The 17,580-nt window shown below is 43.1% G+C and overlaps 1 protein-coding gene across 1 annotated transcript; it reads right to left on the bottom strand.

The window, feature by feature from the left end:
* Positions 1-296: 296 nt before the first annotated feature.
* Positions 297-16,615, bottom strand: rogdi (rogdi homolog). Its single transcript, XM_023349691.1, has 11 exons — positions 16,383-16,615; positions 9,861-9,932; positions 8,220-8,302; positions 6,866-6,920; positions 6,707-6,787; positions 5,472-5,567; positions 5,278-5,376; positions 3,854-3,967; positions 3,722-3,771; positions 2,935-3,061; positions 297-1,625 (listed from the first exon to the last, which is right to left on the bottom strand). The coding sequence occupies exons 1-11, from the start codon at positions 16,455-16,457 to the stop codon at positions 1,584-1,586; spliced, it is 894 nt and encodes a 297-aa protein (XP_023205459.1). The 5' UTR covers positions 16,458-16,615; the 3' UTR covers positions 297-1,583.
* Positions 16,616-17,580: the final 965 nt, after the last annotated feature.

Raw genomic sequence — 17,580 nt, 5'->3', positions numbered from 1 at the left:
AGATTAATGTAAAAATCTCTGAATTTTTTGCCAGAAATGTACTCCTCTTCCCTCCCCCCCATCTCCAACGGCCCTAAGGCGACGCTGTAGGATTCTGCCTGTAGCGAGGATTCTCCTTCTTCTTCCTAAACAGGAGCTGCATCTTTCTGCTACAGAGAGAATGCTCAGCTACGTCATCAGTTAGCATGATGAACGCTGTTAGCATTACGAGCTCTCTAAACATCTGTAACATTTAACGAGGTCCAATTCTAAAAATAAAAGCTGAAAACATTTTTTGTGGCAGTACTTCCAGATCTGCTGAATCTGAATTCAGGCTGATAGAGAGTCTACCAGGATCAGACAATCTGCTGTGGTCAGCTGAAACCAGCACTCTAAGACAGGGGTGTCCAACCTGCAGCCCGGGGTCCATTTGTGGTCGTTGGACTGATTTTGTGCGGTCACCAACGGACCCTTCCAGCACCCATCCAGCACAGCTGGGTGATTCAGACGGAGACTTTTGAATTTGTCATCAGTGAAAAATAATAATTTTCTTACAGTGAAAAATGTTCAGTACAACAGAGTGTTGGCTGTTTTTTTTTTTTAATCGGAAGAACCACACATCCCCAGAGACCTTCACTGAAAGGCCGACTTTGTTTTTTTAATCTAATTTATTAATCTTGGCTACATATGGCCAGTGTATGGCCAGAGAAAGGGACTCAAATCTGGAGAATAAATCTGTTCAATTGAGCCTGAACAGATTTAAACAATACATTTTTCTTTTAACACGGCAAACGTGAAAACTCCCTTTTAAGTTTTGGATCTACAATGAATAACATCTCTTTCCTATCAAAATAAATACATAATAAAATCAGACAACTTTATTAGCTCGATTTAAGTGTGTGGGTTTTTTTTTTTCCATAAAGTTTGGACATCCTCGCTCCAACGACGCTGAAAAAAATATTATCTATCCCTTTAAATGGGCCGTGTTCACTGACTGGAAAACATTTTAACTGGTCAGTCACTGGTCATTATTATTAGCAAGCTAATAATAATAATAATAATGATAGAAACAGGCTAAGGGTCGCCAGATTTCAGCGTTTCTGTAACTTGACATTAGAAGGAGCCTGGCCCGTTGAGCCTCTGAGGAACAGTGAGCTCAGTAAATCTCAGAGAACAACTGTGTTGTTGGAGGGAGGAAAACAGAAACTAGCAAAAATGTAGAGAGATCAGAGGAAATGTGGGGTTTTCAGGACAAACCTGAAAACACTTGGATACTCAGTCCTTCCATCCTGAGTGCAAACATTAGTGCTTCACATGATGAAAGAATTTAAATAATAAACACATTCATTCGTTCATTGAGAGGTTCAAATTTGTATCATGAGTTGCCATACACACCCCCACACACACACATATGAGAGAAATAAAGGTCAGCTGGCCTAACTCAATTCTGATCTATAATATTGATATCTGGTGGTGTGTGGCTGCTTTCAGCTCGTGGTGGAACACTTTGACAGACTGCATGATAAATACATAGAAAAATAAAAGCTTTCCAGCGTTTCCCTTACACTTGATTGGTTAGTTTGGTTTGTGGAGGACGGGCTGGATCAGAACGGCCTGTAGTTCCAGAAGCTGGAGAAGACGGAGATCTGGAGGGGAGAGAGGAGAGAAGATCCGGTTAGCGACTGGGTCAGAACCGGCAGAGACACACACCGATCCAGAACACACACCGGCCCGTTAGTGACCTCCAGAAATGCTGCTTCAGGAATGAGGTTCTTCAGTCAGGTCATCACTATTTTGGGTTCATTTTAAATGCTTTGAGGCAACATTAGCCGTGAATTATTGCTGTTTGAATCAAACTGTTAAAATCAGAGAAGAGTTCAAAGTTCCTCATTCTAGGACCTAACAAGGATCAGTTTATATGAAACCTGACAGTTTGTTTCATTTTTATCCAGACTGTATCAAGCTCCGAATGTGAGAAATGAAGAAAAGTATGAATTCAACTGGAAACAGCAAACTAAAGGTGTCTTCAGACCTGATTGTCCGGTAGACTCGGTTCAACATTTGTTCCATTTCCAGCTGCTGTGGTTCTCAAACCAACCAAACCCTTTGAGAAACCTGTTCCCCTCCCTGCCTCTGGGGGCGCTGCACCCAAAACCACAGACAGAAACGACACAAAAACCTCTGAAGAAGACGCTGACCACAACTTCCTTCTTCATGAAATGCAAACGGAAATGGAGTGGTATGAGATTTTAGCATTTGGAGGATTTCTCTTTTAAGTTTGGCAAAAGAGCATGAGTCATTTCCTCCACTAGAGCTAGACTAGCATCCTTGTTTTGGTTGTAATTACCCAGAATGCCCTGCACTGTAGCCTGCTTCCTGCGTTTGGAGCTGTCTCCGGGCCGCTTGCCGCATTGGAAAACATTGGAAACGTATCAGAGTTCACTTCAACTGAACCGAGACTGAGGTTTGATTATTCATTCACAGCTTCCCAAGAGAAGCGGACTTTCTAGACAAACGAATTGGAGTCGGACTAACGCGGACTGAACAGGGATGGTGTGAACGCACCCAAAGACATATCAGTACTGATTTAGTGTTTGCTGTTGCTTTTTGGTAATACAGGCAGAAGAGGCTGTGGATTTGATATAGAGGAGTGTTAACCATTAAATGTGATGTCATTCCTCCACAGACTTTTCTACCACAGTGATATCATTATCCATCATCATTGCCGTTCTGCAGAGTTTGGGGCAGGAACAGAGATATTGGTCTTCATGATTCTGCTTTGGTCTGGATCTTTGACACTTCACTCAGAACCTGGACCCCACTGCTCACCACACACTGACCCATGAAACATGGAGTGGAATAAACTCATCTAAAAATTAAAGGAGCAAGAAAACAAACACAGCCTTGTAAGAAATGCCTCTGCTTCAGGCTGAGGCCCTGGTGATGCCGGCCCACCTTGTCCTTGAGTTGCTGACAGAGCTGCAGGGAGATGGTGAAGAACACCAGCGTGTCGCTGAGCCACGGCACCACACACTCCACCTTGTGAACGTGGCTCACCTCGAAGCGGTTGTTGTTGAGCTCGCTGTGGAAGACAAGTGTTAATGAAACACACAACCTACAGCAGCTGACATCCTGGGTTAGCGTCGTTTACTCTCTTCACTCAGGACTGAGTCTCAGTCTAATTCATTTTCCTGAGAACTCAGCTGGAGCTGTTCATCCAACAGCTGCTCAGAGAGCCACATGACTTTAAACACCTCAAAAAATAAAAAATAAAATCAGGTTCTCAGTCCAACACTTCTAAGAATGGCTTTAAATGGCATAATGGACAGGCGTTGTCATGACAATATGCTGGAGGCAGAGGGTCAGAAAGAGTAGGAGCTTCTTAAAGAGACAGAGGCCCAATTTCAAGGCTTTATATCGCAAAATCTAATTTCTTATAAGTCATATTTGATTGAAGCAGCAGAATAACAACAACTCAATGTGGCATAATTAGTTAATTGTGCTATAAAATGGCTCTATGTTCCTAGAAAATGTATAATACTGCCCTCTATTCTCTTACTGATTTGAGCTTGGTAAGCTGCTGTTTGTAGCTCAGGTCTGACTTAAAGCTGAACTCTCCTGGTGTGGTTTTCAATTTGTGGCCAAGCCTGCCTAGCTTACTAAGGTTTCTTTCCTATTGCTCAATGAATAAAAACAGTGACCAGCTCAGACCGAACGGACCATATCTGGAAATCAAACTTACAACATCGCTCCTGGATTGTGCAACACAGAGCTTCCTGTTGGCTTGAAGTTCTAGGGAAGACAGGAGAGAAAGCAGTGAGACAGCAGCCGGGTGAGCAGCAATGACGTCCACTGCAGGGTCACAGGGTCTGACCTTGGTGGTGTTGGGAGGCAGCACGTGTAGCTGGTAGACGGTCAGACACAGCTTGCTTAAATTGATGTAAAAGTTCACCATCACGTCGCCAGGCATAGGGGGAGCGAACATTTTCTGGAGTTCAAATGACAGAAAATGGTGTGAGGCAACAGGAAGCTGCAGGAATGACGGCGTCACACACCCTAGACGGGTACACACACTCACTACAACCAGAACCTGCAGTGTTTTCTATTGGGATCTGATGAGACGGGACGACATGCAGTAACGCAAAATTATGACGAAGGAAAATGGTCGATGAGAATAAAAATCCGAAAAATAGCAAAGAGTTGGTTCTATTGGCTAACTAATTTCCTTTAGTTCTGTACACAGGCGTAATGTCTCCTTGTTCACTCTGTTCTTGTTCCAGTTGTTTTTTTCCCCATATATGTCCTCACAATTGGAAACATTAAAGTGGAAGAATTTTGAAATGGTTCACAGAAGTGTGACCTTGAGCTTATGTACATCAAGCTTTGGTCGTCTTCTCAATGTAAAAAAAAAAAAAAAAAAGGAATAATAAAAGAAAAGGAAAAAAAAATATCTGGAAACCGTTGGAGTGGATTTATTTTCAGCTCTTCTCAGTAAACACTTTATGGAACCAATCCAACTGAATTTGCTCTCTCAATCTTCCCTTCAACTCAACCTGTAGACCTCCATGTCCTGGTAGGTCAGCTGGTCTGTCCTCTCTATGTCCAGATGAGGTGACTCTGCTTTAAACTTCTCCACAGCTTCCTCCCTGACTCGCCTGCCTTGTCCTCCATGTTGCTGGTTGTTCTCTAATGTTCTGTCACAGGTTTTCTGCAACTAAAATTTAAGACTTTTTTTTAAACCTTTTTGACACCATTATAAATGGAATTTAAGACCTGTATATCCAAAGTAGTGCACGGACACCGTCCAGCCAACTGGACAATACATATGCTCGTAGATGCAAAAAACAACTAGCTAACTAGCTAATTAGCAGTGAGTCAGAAAATGCAACGAAGATGTCTGCATGCGAGTTAAACTTTTGCCTGATTGAAAAGTCCCACAGGAAAAAAATAATAGAAATGACATAAAATATGCAAGACTAAACAGTATACAGACAGACAAAATTTAAGACTTTGTTAACTTTTTAAAATGATTTAAGATCAGCTGTTCTGGGCAGAACCAGAACACTCAGATTAAATCCCACTCAGCTGGATTCTGTTCACTGATTAGATCACTTCTGAACTAAACTGCTCCGACTGGATTTACTGCTTTCACAGCTCTGCACGAAATTTTGTGGGTCCATCACATAAGATCCCAATAAAACAAATACAATGAGCCGCTCTGCTTGAAATGTGAAAAGTTTCAAGGCACATGTGTACTTTTGCGAGGTGTGGTCAGATTCTTAAAAACGCCGGCCGTACCATCAGACCGCTGGTGGCCAGTTCTGGAAGAGTCAATGATGCCGGGGTGGTGAGGCGATTTCGTGCTCGCGTCAGCTGCAGCATCACGGCGTCCATGAGCTGCAGAGTGAACAGAGCCGTCCGGTCGTTATGACTACCGCCGTCGGCCACGTCCGGCTGTGCGCCGAGGTGCAGCTGAGCTCAGAGAAACTGACCTTGTTGACCTCAGCGCCCGTCTTGAACTGGTAGGTGTTGTCGCGGCTGCTCAGCAGCAGCAGAGCCTGGTTCACGTGGTTCCTGGCGTCCTGGATCTGAGGGACCATGGAGAACCGAGCAGTCAGACTTTACCCACGTCCATCTCAACCTCCAGCTGGTCTTTTCATCATGCTACATGCTCAAGGTACATTTTCACTTCACAGTTTCTTATCTTCACTGCAAAAACAACAACTCTTACTAAGTGTTTTTCATGTAGTTTTTTATGTAGTTTCTAGTTCAAAATATGTTAGTAAACTTGAAAGAAGACAGAGATAACTTAAAAGTAACTTTGCAACAAGATACAGGAGTTTGGGATTTGTAAAAAAAGGAGGGAGGCGAGGAGGGCAAATGTTACCATTTAGCATCACACATGCTTTCATCTTGCAGGTTTGACTTTCAAGAGACGTCATGAAACTGGAAGTTAAATTAAAATGGGGCTTAGGGGATTGGTCAAAATTCTACAGCATTGCAGTGATTGGACAGAAAAAGAGAAAATACAGATAAGTTTCAGGTGATTGGTCAGATTTGCAGAGGAGTTGCGATGACTGGTGAACACAGCTAGTAGGCAGAAAAAATTGTAAATGCTGAGTGAATTTGCATCAATGGCTACAACTGCAACTTCCTGGAAGGACTGGTTAACCATCAATGACTTGTCATGGTGTATATATATATATATTTTTTTATTTATATATATATATTTTACCCCTCCAGGGGGTCTTTTGTGGGCTCTAGTGTCCCTTATATGACAGCAGGCTGACAGGAAACAGGGAAGGAGAGGGGGGAAGACATGCAGCAAATATCGTCGGGTCCGGGAGTCGAACCCGCGACGGCCGCGTCGAGGACTCAAGGCCTCCAAAAACGGGTTGCGCCAACCACTACGCCACCACGGCACGCCCTCGGTGTGTATTTTTAAAGTGAGATTTCCCCCAGTGAATACATTTAATTAAACTCCGGATTATTTTATACTTTTTAGTGTGATAAAAAGTCTCAAGGAAACTTTAATTGCTGTAGACAGACAATTGTAGTTTATTGCTGTGTTTATAGAATTGAAATAGTAAAATAATAACACAGTTATGTTGTTAAAATTGTTTCCAAGTGCATGACTCTGTGAAACAACTAACATCTTGTTGAAGGAAATGATCTTTGCTGCCTTTCTGTCAGCTGAACGTGTTGAAGTGACGGGCAGTAACGGTACCTGCTGCAGCTTCCACTGTTTGTCCTCCCTGAACTGAAAGTGCAGGACCTGGCTGCTCTTGGCGACCTTCAGGTTTATGTCCTGCAGAGCAAAGGTCAACATTAAGAAATGTCATTCAGCTTCAATCAGCGTTTCAGGAAGCAAACGCTGTTTACTCACCGCCTGAGTCAGAGCCTCTCCCTGCAGAGTCAGCACTCCCTTCACCTGATCCATGCTGCAAACACACAGGCAAGAGGTCAGCCTTTCACAAGCGTCACCATGACGACACGTAGAGCAATGCAAACTGGGAAGCTCCAGAAACAAGTCGACTTCCAACATATCCAGTGCCGTAGAACAGCATCCACACATTTTGACCTATTTTTGTCCCATTAAAACCATTAAATCCAGTATGTGTTACAGTGGTCAAGGCGACAGACCAACACAAAGTAGCACAGGATTGTAGAGTTGAAGAAAAATAATACAGCGTTTTAAAACATTTTTACAAATGTACGTTTTAAAAGTGAGACGTCCATTTGCATTCATTCTTCTTTACTCCTCAGATTAGGGCTGGAAAGATTGATCAGATTGATTGATTATTGAAATAATCGTCAGCTAATTTAGTAATCAATTAATTGTTAACTGGTGCATACAGACTACACACTCAGAGAGGCAATTAAGACAATACTGCACAAAAATATATATACATTTTGCATTTAGGATATAAATCTGTTCCACCCAGAACTCTTCAAGCAACAGTTTTAGCCTCACCTCATTCAAATTCTATAAATAAATCTCCTATTAAGCACCTGTTTCTGTCTAATTATTAATCTATTAATCCAAAAATTAATCAACTGATCAACCCAATACACTGTATTGATGTTAAGTCAAGCAGAAAGGACTGAGCTTTTCACATGTTGACATCAGAAGAAATTGTTTTAAACTTCAGCTTCATCCTTTGATCAAGTGTGTTCACTAAAGGAAGCCAATAAAATGTGTTTTTTTTTTCTAATTTAGAAAAGGAATTTTATTATACATTTCAATTTTTTAGGTATTTTTAATATTGCATAATTTATTGCATAAAATAAATTGAAGTGGTTAAATGAATGTGTCCATTTTCTAAATCCAATTAATAATTGATTACTTAGATCGTTTTTAGCTGCAGCTCTACCCAAGGCTTTTGTTAGACAAAATTAGTGAGCAAGCAATGAAAAGTTCAAATGTATGAGCAGTAAAACAACTTAAAGGCACATTTCAGAGAAATAAAGAAAGAAGACAACAGGGGCAGTAAAGACATATTTACGGTCAAAGTTGAATTATTTTAGAGCTTTGGTTGCTTCAGATTGGCTGAATCTTCGTGTCATAAACAGACAAAACTAGCTCAGTTTGGCAGACAGCCACTTCATCACACAGAAAGCCACTGTTATCTAACAAACATTGTCTGCTTACTGTAAACTACAGCTGACCTAGTGGAAGGCCATGTAACAGTAGACCAGCTGCACGGTTCAAAACAAACAGTGGGGCTTTTAAAGCTTACGTTGAGCTGCCCAGGATGAAGTTCTCCTGCTTGAGCTGACTCTCCAGGCCCGGAGTGGGCAGGGAGAAACGTCTGGACGCCTCCTGTTAACAAGAACCAACAAACATTTGAGTCAACAGACCAACTGGATGACTCTGTCCTAGAGGTGGGGCTCCAACAGCCAGCCATGAGGGGTACCACAGGCAGGTGAATTCAAGTGAGGTAGAAAATAACATTTTTGCCACTGAAAATCAAATAAATATAGTTCCCAAGATAAATAATAAGAATTCATCTTAAAGTTTTAGTCTCTTAGACTTTTAGAGCCTTATGTGGTCAAACCCCAACCTTGACCTTCTACATACTCTTGCAGTCCAATTTCTTCCAGTCAAAGTCTGTTAATGGTTCCATGAACACATTTTGAGACAAGAGAGCATTTATCTTTAGAGTGGTAACCCCTAGACTGTGCAATGTGTTGCCACCACGAACCGTCTTGATTCTGTGAATACAGCTGATAACATGCATTCAGAGTAGAGTTTAACTATGTTTATATTGTGTGATGTTAATCTTATCTTTTGAGTTCTTTTACACTTTTTTGCATTGTAAAGGCCTTTTTGATATTTGACCAGTAAAAGCTGCTGTATAAATAAATGTTTACTTACAGATCAATCTTTCTGCCTAAAGCCTGTGATCTTCCTCATCCTTGACCAAACATCGATTATATTGTTCAGCAGGAGTTTGTTCTCCAGCCCCTTCCTGTACACATCCTTACTGTGTCTAACCAAGTGGTTCCCAAAGATTTTCTGGGCCCCCCTATGGATTACAATAAAATCCCACCCACCGTAAAAATAATAAAAATAAAAAATCTGGGCACACATCATTCAACCTGACATAAACCTAAACACGTATTTTGCTTTCAAACTCCACTGAAGTTTATTTCACACTTCAGGTTGCAACAAAACACACTACAAACCATCTTTACAGTGAAACACTTTTGTGTTAATTGTTTTGGGTTTTTTTCATTCATCCATACCGCTTCCCGTGCCCCCCTGCAATGGCACGGCCCCACACTTTGGGAACCACTGGTCTAAGTTGCTTCAGTATACTCCTCATCAATTCCCTCCTTGTCTTCCTCACTAAAGGCTACGTTTTCTTGTTTAGAAGTTCCTTCATGTCACCGGTGACATCGAGCTTATTACTGGGGAAGCGTCGAGCTAGCGTTGTCCACACAGAAGCGTATATCGCCATTCCCACACTCACTCATAGCACTGATGTCCTCTCTGTGGCTGGCACAGTGCATCCCAATCTGTTGCCTCAAAATTCGACAGTCTTAAGGATTCTTCGGCTTCCTGTGATCATCTTCTCCAAGTTCTTTTTTATTTTAAAAACACATTACTTCTGAACAAGGGGCTATTATGTTAGTATTCTTCCTAACAAATATATTAATATTTACCCATCCTAAATATTATAGACCAAGAGTTTCCATATAACCCTTTATAATAAAAAGATTTCATTCCTCTTTCAAGCACTAAAAGAGAACTAAAATATGCTTGGAGTTGAAATGGTTTAATAATGGAGGTCTTTGTTAATCTTAATGATATTTTCTCGGTTTCTTGATAAGTTCCTGAAACTGTTTTATTGCTTGGCACTGAGCTCAACTCCTACCTTGAGGATCTCCTGAAGCTGCTTCAGGACAGAATGCACTTCTTCTTTCAGCAGCCAGTTAAACTCCTCCTCCTGCAGAGAAGAGAAACACAATTAACCCCTAGAACATTAATATAAGCACCTGGAAGCTACTTACAGATTGGAAAAGTACTGATACCTAGACATTTATTAGGCCCGAGCAGCAAAGCGCTGCGAAGGCCTATTGTATCTGTACTGTTTATTAGGCCCGAGCAGCAAAGCGCTGCGAAGGCCTATTGTATCTGTACTGTTTCTTATTATTATTCTTCTTACGATTCTGCCCCCCTCTTCGTGCGCCTTTTTGGGGGCTTTATCATATTCAAAAACTCACCAAACTTGGCGGAAGCGACTAGGCGGTTTAAAAATTTTGAATTTTAAGGTCGTCGCAAAAATCGCAAAAAAAATTGCTCAACGGCAGCAACTAGCAATTTTCAACAGACCCATTGCTATTCACTTACTTCATCGTAGAGACTTGAAATTCGGTACAGTTGTAGAGCTCACTAAGACGCTCAGAATTTACAAGTAATGTCATAGTGCAAGTATCACAGGAAGTCGGCCATTTTGTATTGAAGGTCCATTTTTTACCTCGAGTTTGACGTTTACAGCCTTCGTATTTGATCGAACTCCTCCTAGGGATTTCGATTGATCGGCTTCAAACTCGGTCAGTCTGATCATAAGGCATGTCTGATTTAAAGTTATCAAATTGGTGAGTTTTGGAGCATGTTGAAGGGGGGTTACCAGGGGTCAAAGTTCACCTACACGCCATGAAACAAAAACCTCTTATATTTCATATACAAAAACACATAGAGGGACCAAACTTTCAGTGATTGATCGGCATCGGGTGTCCTAAAATACCCTGCAGTGAAATTTTTTTTTTATGTAGGCCACGCCCCCTGAGAACAGGAAGTGTCATGTTTTACTGTGAACGGTCGCTATCTTAGCCCTTTGACCTAATCAACATGAAACTGTGTCCAGAGACAGAAGACATGTTGGTGTGTTGTGGATTCCAACCCCGACCGGCTGCGATGAAGCAGGTGGGCGTGGCGGCGTTGCGAACGCCATCGAATTTCGTTTGGCTCTGAATTCCACAGTTTCGGGGTGAGCTGCTCCAAACTCACTAGGATGGATCCTTATCCATCCCCGAACAGGAATCCATAGCGATATTTGGTGGGCGTGGCCTAATTTTTCTATAGCGACCCCTAGAGTATTTTAAATGAACAGCCCCAAGCCATGCTTAAACCTAGAATTACGAAACTTGGTACACATGTGTATCTTGTCGGGACGTACAAAAAAGTCTCTTAGAGCCATGCTCTAAACCCAACAGGAAGTCGGCCATTTTAGATTGAAGTTCATTTGACCTCGATTTTGACGTTTACAGCCTTTGCATTTGATCGAACTCCTCCTAGGGATTTCGATTGATCGGCTTCAAACTCGGTCAGTCTGATCATAAGGCATGTCTGATTTAAAGTTATCAAATTGGTGACTGTATGAGCTTGCTGAAGGGGGTTACCAGGGGTCAAAGTTCACCTACTCGCCATGAAACACGAAACTCTTATATATCCTGCACAGAAACTCACAGAGATGCCAAACTTTAAATTATTGATCATCATTAGGTGTCCAAAAATACCCTGTGGTCAAATGATGACATCACTTAGGCCACGCCCCCTGAGAACAGGAAGTGTCATGTTTTACTGTGAACGGTCGCTATCTTAGCCCTTTGACATAATCAATATTAAACTGTGTCCAGAGACAGAAGACATGTTGGTGTGTTGAGGATTCAAGCCCTGACTGGCTGCGATGAAGCAGCTGGCTGTGGCGGCGTGGCGAAGTGACCTGTAAGGCCGATGCCATACGTTTGCTTCTAGATTCCACATATTTCGACCGAGCTGCACCAAACTTGGCCTGACTCATCCTGGTGTGATGCCTGACAATGCTATGTCATCATATTATGACGTCATCTAAGCCCCGCCCCCTCAGAATGAATTAGACAGATCTTCTGTGTAATTACATAATAAACAGTCCATGTTCGTTGTTTGTAGGGCAATGCTGCCCTCTGCTGCCCACTGAAATAGTTTCATTATTTCAGTAATTCGACACCAGAGGGCAGCATTGCCCTACGGAATGAAAGTTCAATGTTGTAATGGAGGAAAAAATTAAATAATTAGTAATTCTAACACAAAAACTCACAGAGACACCAAACGTTCAGTGATTGATCATAATCGAGTGTCCAATAATATCCAATGGTCAAATGATGACATCACTTAGGCCCCGCCCCCTCGGAACAGGAAGTGCTATTTTTTTACTTGGAAAGCTCCGTTTATGGCTCTCTTGACCTAATCAAGATGATTCGGATGATAAACTCTGTCAATGCTCGCTGCTGGCTGAACCGTGTGGGCGTGGCAAAATGGCGAATATCAGTCCCTCGCCATATGCATACGTTTGGCTCTTATTCACGCATAGATCATCCGATTGGCGCCAAACTGGATATGTATGACCTTTGTTCACCTCTAAAGAGCCCAACGGGTTTGAGATGTAATTTGACTCCACTGCGCCCCCTAAGTTGATACATCGGCCGTATCTCCTCGACGCATCGACCGATCTGCGCCAGATTTTTCGACAGTCGTCGGGGAGCGCCGCCGAACGCATTCACGCGTGTCGCCCGGTGGACGGGCGGGGAAAATGCGCGACAGCTTCTGCGGCGGCTGGCGGGCGGCGGTGCTGGAGACTGCGCCGGAGCTTCCGCACTGGCGAGCGGGCTGCGGCTCTGGAAAACGCGCGAGAGCTTCTGCGGTGGCTGGAACCCCCGCGGTGGCCAATAGGCCGGAGCGGCGCTTGCTGCGAGGGCCGCCCGAGGCTGCTTGCAGCTTTAATTATTATTATTCTGCCCCCCTCTTCGTGCGCCTTTTTGGGGGCTTTATCATATTCAAAAACTCACCAAACTTGGCGGAAGCGACTGGGCGGTTTAAAAATTTTGAATTTTCAGGTCGCCGCAAAAATCGCAAAAAAAATTGCTCAACGGCGGCAACTAGCAATTTTCAACAGACCCATTGCTATTCACTTACTTCATCGTAGAGACTTGAAATTCGGTACAGTTGTAGAGCTCACTAAGACGCTCAGAATTTACAAGTAATGTCATAGTGCAAGTATCACAGGAAGTCGGCCATTTTGTATTGAAGGTCCATTTTTTACCTCGAGTTTGACGTTTACAGCCTTCGTATTTGATCGAACTCCTCCTAGGGATTTCGATTGATCGGCTTCAAACTCGGTCAGTCTGATCATAAGGCATGTCTGATTTAAAGTTATCAAATTGGTGAGTTTTGGAGCATGTTGAAGGGGGGTTACCAGGGGTCAAAGTTCACCTACACGCCATGAAAAAAAAACCTCTTATATTTCATATACAAAAACACATAGAGGGACCAAACTTTCAGTGATTGATCGGCATCGGGTGTCCTATAATACCCTGCAGTGAAATTTTTTTTTTACGTAGGCCACGCCCCCTGAGAGCCGGAAGTGTAATGTTTTACTGTGAACGGTTGGTATCTTAGCCCTTTGACCTAATCAACATGAAACTGTGTCCAGAGACAGAAGACATGTTGGTGTGTTGTGGATTCCAACCCCGACCGGCTGCGATGAAGCAGGTGGGCGTGGCGGCGTTGCGAACGCCATCGAATTTCGTTTGGCTCTGAATTCCACAGTTTTTGGGAGAGCTGCTCCAAACTCACTAGGATGGATCCTTATACACCCGCCAACAGGAATCCATAGCGAAATTTGGTGGGCGTGGCCTAATTTCTCTACATCTCCCCCTAGAATATTTTAAAAAATCAGCCCCAAGCCATGCTTTATCCTAGAATTACGAAACTTGGTACACATGTGTATCTTGTCAGGACGTACAAAAAAGTCTCTTGGAGCCATGCTCTAAACCCAACAGGAAGTCGGCCATTTTGGATTGAAGGTCCATTTTGGACCTCGAGTTTGACGTTTACAGCCTTTGCATTTGATCGAACTCCTCCTAGGGATTTCGATTGATCGGCTTCAAACTCGGTCAGTCTGATCATAAGGCATGTCTGATTTAAAGTTATCAAATTGGTGACTGTATGAGCTTGCTGAAGGGGGGTTACCAGGGGTCAAAGTTCAGCTACTCGCCATGAAACACGAAACTCTTATATTTCCTATACAAAAACACAGAGAGGGACCAAACTTTCATTGATTGATCGTCATCGGGTGTCCTAAAATACCCTGTGGTGAAATTATTTTTTTAAGTAGGCCACGCCCCCTGAGAACAGGAAGTGTCATGTTTTACTGTGAACGGTCGCTATCTTAGCCCTTTGACCTAATCAACATGAAACTGTGTCCAGAGACAGAAGACATGTTGGTGTGTTGTGGATCCAAGCCTTGACCAGCTGCGATGAAGCAGCTGGCTGTGGCGGCGTGGCGAAGTGACCTGTAAGGCCGATGCCATACGTTTGCTTCTAGATTCCACATATTTCGACCGAGCTGCACCAAACTTGGCCTGACTCATCCTGGTCTGATGCCTGACAATGCTATGTCATCATATTATGACGTCATCTAAGCCCCGCCCCCTCAGAATGAATTAGAGAGATCTTCTGTGTAATTACATAATAAACAGTCCATGTTCGTTGTTTGTAGGGCAATGCTGCCCTCTGCTGCCCACTGAAATAGTTTCATTATTTCAGTAATTCGACACCAGAGGGCAGCATTGCCCTACGGAATGAAAGTTCAATGTTGTAATGGAGGAAAAAATTAAATAATTAGTAATTCTAACACAAAAACTCACAGAGACACCAAACGTTCAGTGATTGATCATAATCGAGTGTCCAATAATATCCAATGGTCAAATGATGACATCACTTAGGCCCCGCCCCCTCGGAACAGGAAGTGCTATTTTTTTACTTGGAAAGCTCTGTTTATGGCTCTCTTGACCTAATCAAGATGATTCGGATGATAAACTCTGTCAATGCTCGCTGCTGGCTGAACCGTGTGGGCGTGGCCAAATGGCGAATATCAGTCCCTCGCCATATACATACGTTTGGCTCTTATTCAGGCATAGATCATCCGATTGGCGCCAAACTGGATATGTATGACCTTTGTTCACCTCTAAAGAGCCCGACGGGTTTGAGATGTAATTTGACTCCACTGCGCCCCCTAAGTTAATACATCGGCCGTATCTCCTCGACGCATCGACCGATCTGCACCAGATTTTTTGACAGTCGTTGGGGAGCGCCGCCGAACGCATTCACGCGTGTCGCCCGGTGGACGGGCGGGGAAAATGCACGACAGCTTCTGCGGCGGCTAGCGGACGGCGGTGCTGGAAACTGCGGCAGAGCTTCTGCGGTGGGGAGCGGGCTGCGGCTCTGGAAAACGTGCGAGAGCTTCTGCGGTGGCCGGAACCCCCGCGGTGGCCAATAGGCCGGAGCGGCGCTTGCTGCGAGGGCCGCCCGAGGCTGCTTGCAGCTTTAATTTTTCCTTTTTTCACATTTTGTCATATTTCAACTGCAAACCTCAATGTGTTTTATCAGATTTTCATTTAGGTTTTAAAACAAATTCCCAAGCCTTGCATATCACACAGAGCTCTGTTCAATTCATCATCTATACATTTTTATATATGTATAGATGAATCCTTTTCCTAGAAGGAATCACTGCTAAGTCTGAGCTATTATATATATATATATATATATATATATATATACAAGTCTGTTCCACTTGATAGCTTAGCTCTTTCTATTCACTGTTTTTTTCTCGATAAAACAATTAACTGGATAGCAAAAAATGTGAATTAGAAATAAAAAAACAACAATTTGAACTGTGAGAAGCTAGAACTATGGCACTTGAGTCTTGAATGGAACATATTTACAGACAAAGATGTTTTTTACATCTTATATGCAGCATATTTTTACACAGCTTTGGCTTAATTGTTGCTCTAGTATGTTGTTCTTTCACCAAATGGCCTTTTTCGAGTCTGCATTTTCCAATTCACAATTAGGCGATAAAGTCTCAAAAATCAATTCATCACTTGTTTTCGATCATTCCTTTCAGCCCAGCAGTGAGGCAAGATGTGGAACAGTTCCGTTGGTGGGAATAGTTTTACAAGAGACTGTGGACCCAAAGAGACAAACGGGTTCTTCCTTTTTAGTGTTTTGCTTTAAGCTGAGGTTAAATTGATACATTGAGCAATGACTTAATAAAAACCAGACATCTTAGCTATGCATTGGTGTATTTTGGATCCATTGGTCTCAGTTACTGGCCTCCATGTTCAGTGATGCTCTCTGCTGTCACACAGGGCCTTCTGTCCAGCAGCGGTGACAGCGCGAGCTCCTGCTACCCTCGCGCCTCACCGACATTTAGGATGGTCTCGCGCTGCTGCGACCAGGAACTGAACAGTAAAATGTCCCGAAAGCGACATGCTATCGGCTGGGTAAGGATAAAACAGCTAACTGTGTGTTTCAGCAGGTAGTCGCTGTGTATCTCCCGGTCGGAGGAGCTTACCAGCACGGCTCTTTCCACCTGACTGGCCGCGGACATCTTCGGCAGCTCGGACAGGGACCTCTGCGGATGCAGCATTTTCCTGCGGCCAAAGGACAAACCCTGGTTGAGGAGTTTAGCAAGACAGTCTTTTCTCTGGGATCACTGCTTTTTTTCCCCCTTTTTTTTTTTGCAGTCCACTAGCTGAGCGGAGGATGTGTTGCGTTCCAAACTGTCGAAAATGATATTGCCGATGACAGGCAAAATTAATCTTCTTACAATAAACATAAAAATAAGCCCTCTGTGACCGACAGTAACCACTGCGCATTAACTATTAACTGGCTTTCATCAAAATTCTACATACGTGTAACTTTAAAGACAATTGAAAGCTGGACGTTTGAGGGATCTGTTGGGCGTGTTCAGGTAATCGTTTTTTCTCTGCCCTATTTGTCTTAGAAATATGAGAATTTTGGTATTTAAGTTGTCTGTAAACACTCTTCTCGAGCTGAAAGAGTTTAAAAGTTCATGTCGCCCCCCAAAAAATCCCAAAAGACAAAAATGTTAGTCTTTACGAGACGCAGTGAACGCAACATTCCCCTGGTCACACACTTGCTATTAAGATGTCCCCACCCACTAAGCCTTATATGGTAAGCCCCGCCCACTCGCACACAACCAAACCCCAGCATGCAAAGTTCAGTTGACTCGTTATCAGCGGTCAGCAGAGGATCGATGGAGTAAATAACCTGAGTCCCAGTTTGAAGCTATTTTCCAACAAAAACAGCTGCAAAGCGAACAACGCGACGTGCAAACACCGTTTGTGTGTTTTATGTTGTTTAGTTTGGGAGTCGAGACTTAGTGGTAAATATTCAGCTCACTGTAGTCAAGTTTATTTGCGTATCAGTTCAAAGTGCTTTACATCATTCACACATATTTACAGAAACAATTGAGTCGTGTGTTTTTTCACTAGAAAGTGAACCATGTTTCCACCGCAGAATCTGACTGCATACATTTCAGAGATGAAAAAACCCTGAACGTTCTGCTTTGGTGTTTTTGGGTCAATGACATCATAAGAGGCAACAGATTGGAGCTAATCGACACTTTGATGGATAAGGAGACTTTTCACACATTTCAACACATTCTGCAGAGTTGGAGATGCAACGAGCCCAGCGGACCACGACGGATCCAGAGTCTGCAATGGATTCTGCAGTGGGCGGAGAACCTG

The sequence above is a fragment of the Xiphophorus maculatus genome, chromosome 16 (assembly GCF_002775205.1).
Source record: "Xiphophorus maculatus strain JP 163 A chromosome 16, X_maculatus-5.0-male, whole genome shotgun sequence".
In the NCBI taxonomy this organism is placed as follows: domain Eukaryota; kingdom Metazoa; phylum Chordata; class Actinopteri; order Cyprinodontiformes; family Poeciliidae; genus Xiphophorus; species Xiphophorus maculatus.
This window is presented reverse-complemented; position numbering and strand designations above follow the sequence as displayed.

Coding starts and splice junctions, on each gene's coding strand:
- rogdi (XM_023349691.1), bottom strand. CDS start 16,457: ATGCTGCATCCGCAGAGGTCCCTGTCCGAGCTGCCGAAGATGTCCGCG. Junction 6,788..6,865: donor GAGAGGCTCTGACTCAGGCG/GTGAGTAAACAG, acceptor TTTGCTCTGCAG/GACATAAACCTGAAGGTCGC. Junction 3,772..3,853: donor TGCCTCCCAACACCACCAAG/GTCAGACCCTGT, acceptor TGTCTTCCCTAG/AACTTCAAGCCAACAGGAAG.